General features: G+C 43.3%; 1 protein-coding gene across 1 annotated transcript in view; it reads left to right on the top strand.

Annotated features, from left to right (window-relative positions):
* Positions 1 to 749: 749 nt before the first annotated feature.
* slc35d1 (solute carrier family 35 (UDP-GlcA/UDP-GalNAc transporter), member D1) overlaps positions 750 to 1,424 on the top strand; it is a 9,816-nt gene continuing 9,141 nt past the window's right edge. Inside the window, exons 1-3 of the mRNA XM_015397593.1 lie at positions 750 to 945; positions 1,141 to 1,174; positions 1,282 to 1,368. Of these exons, the coding sequence (XP_015253079.1) occupies positions 836 to 945; positions 1,141 to 1,174; positions 1,282 to 1,368 (231 nt within the window). The 5' untranslated portion in view covers positions 750 to 835. The remainder of the gene's footprint in view (positions 946 to 1,140; positions 1,175 to 1,281; positions 1,369 to 1,424) is intronic.

Genomic DNA, 1,424 nt, shown 5'->3' with positions numbered 1-1,424 from the left:
GATATCAAAAAAGTACTCCAGAGTGTTGTTCAGCATGGGGGTGAGTAGAAAATGAAGGCTAATCATGTTTTGGGTGTACTATTCCTTTAAAGTCAGAATTCTAAGAAAAAAGTCAGAATTCTGACTTTTTCTCAGAATTCTGACTGAATTCTGAAAATAAAAAAAGTCAGAATTCTGAGTTTAAAGTCAGAATTCTGAGTTTAAAGTCAGAATTCTGAGTTTAAAGTCAGAATTCTGAGAAAAAAGTCAGAATTCTGAGTTTAAAGTCAGAATTCTGAGTTTAAAGTCAGAATTCTGAGTTTAAAATCAGAATTCTGAGTTTAAAGTCAAAATTTTTCCCCATGTTAAACTGAAATAAAATTTAAAAATCAGTTAACTTTTTTTTTTCAGTGGCCCTAATCCTCTTCCGTATGGTGCGCCTTGATATCATCAGATTAATATTTTTACTTCCAGTGCCTCCCTGTTTGTAGCTGAAAACCTTCTGTGCGCCTTGATGATAAATAGAAAGCTTGTAAGTAGATGGAAAAGCCCACATTGAAGTCAACGGTGAGCTAGAAGATGGGAGGAAACAGGTTATTGTTCTAATGGCAACTTTTGGTAAAATAAAGCTTTTATTTTAATTCATAAAGAAGAAGGGAGTTCGATGAAATAACGGATCCCCGCGTGGGGGACTCCTTTTTCAGCGGGAGTTGTATACCGTCACGTTGTGCTTATGCGCATGCGCGGCATGTGTGGCGAGGAGGGAGGAGGAGGAGGAGGAGGTGAGGTCCTGGAGTGATGATGATGGCAGCAGGGGGAGCGCAGAGGCTCAGAGAGGAGTGAGAAGTTCCCGGTGATGGCGGATAAACCCTCCACGCTGTTCGTGAAGCTGTTTGCCGCTGGGTTTTACGGTCTGAGCTCGTTCCTCATCGTGGTGGTGAATAAAAGCGTCCTCACCAACTACAGGTAACCGTTTCATCTCCCGCTGCCTGCCGCGCGCCGCTGCCATGCTAGCTGTAGCTCATTAGCTCCGCTCTCCGCTAGCGATGTTCTCCACTCACGGTCTACTTTTTGCTGTATTTATTATCTATCTCTAGTGTTTTCTCTTGTTTGTGACGTGTTGGCTAACACGGAGCTGCTTGTATTTTAACTGTTTCCCAGGTTTCCCTCTTCAATATGTGTGGGAATAGGACAAGTAAGTTGACATTTTTTCAGTCTTTTGGTTTTTTTTTGTAAGCTAACTGTTCATTAAAGCAGCGGATGGAGCTAAAGTGATCTTCTGTGGGGGGGTTTCTGTTGCAGATGTTGGCCACAGTGCTTGTGCTGTGGGTGGGCAAGGCTGCCAGGGTGATCAGCTTCCCTGACCTGGATGAGAGTATATTTTACAAGGTAGGAGCAGGGGCGGATTTACGAAATATGGGTTCCCTGGCAAAGACAGGCAGGGG

This window comes from Cyprinodon variegatus, unplaced genomic scaffold, assembly GCF_000732505.1.
Source record: "Cyprinodon variegatus isolate N-32 unplaced genomic scaffold, C_variegatus-1.0 Scaffold872, whole genome shotgun sequence".
In the NCBI taxonomy this organism is placed as follows: domain Eukaryota; kingdom Metazoa; phylum Chordata; class Actinopteri; order Cyprinodontiformes; family Cyprinodontidae; genus Cyprinodon; species Cyprinodon variegatus.
This window is presented reverse-complemented; position numbering and strand designations above follow the sequence as displayed.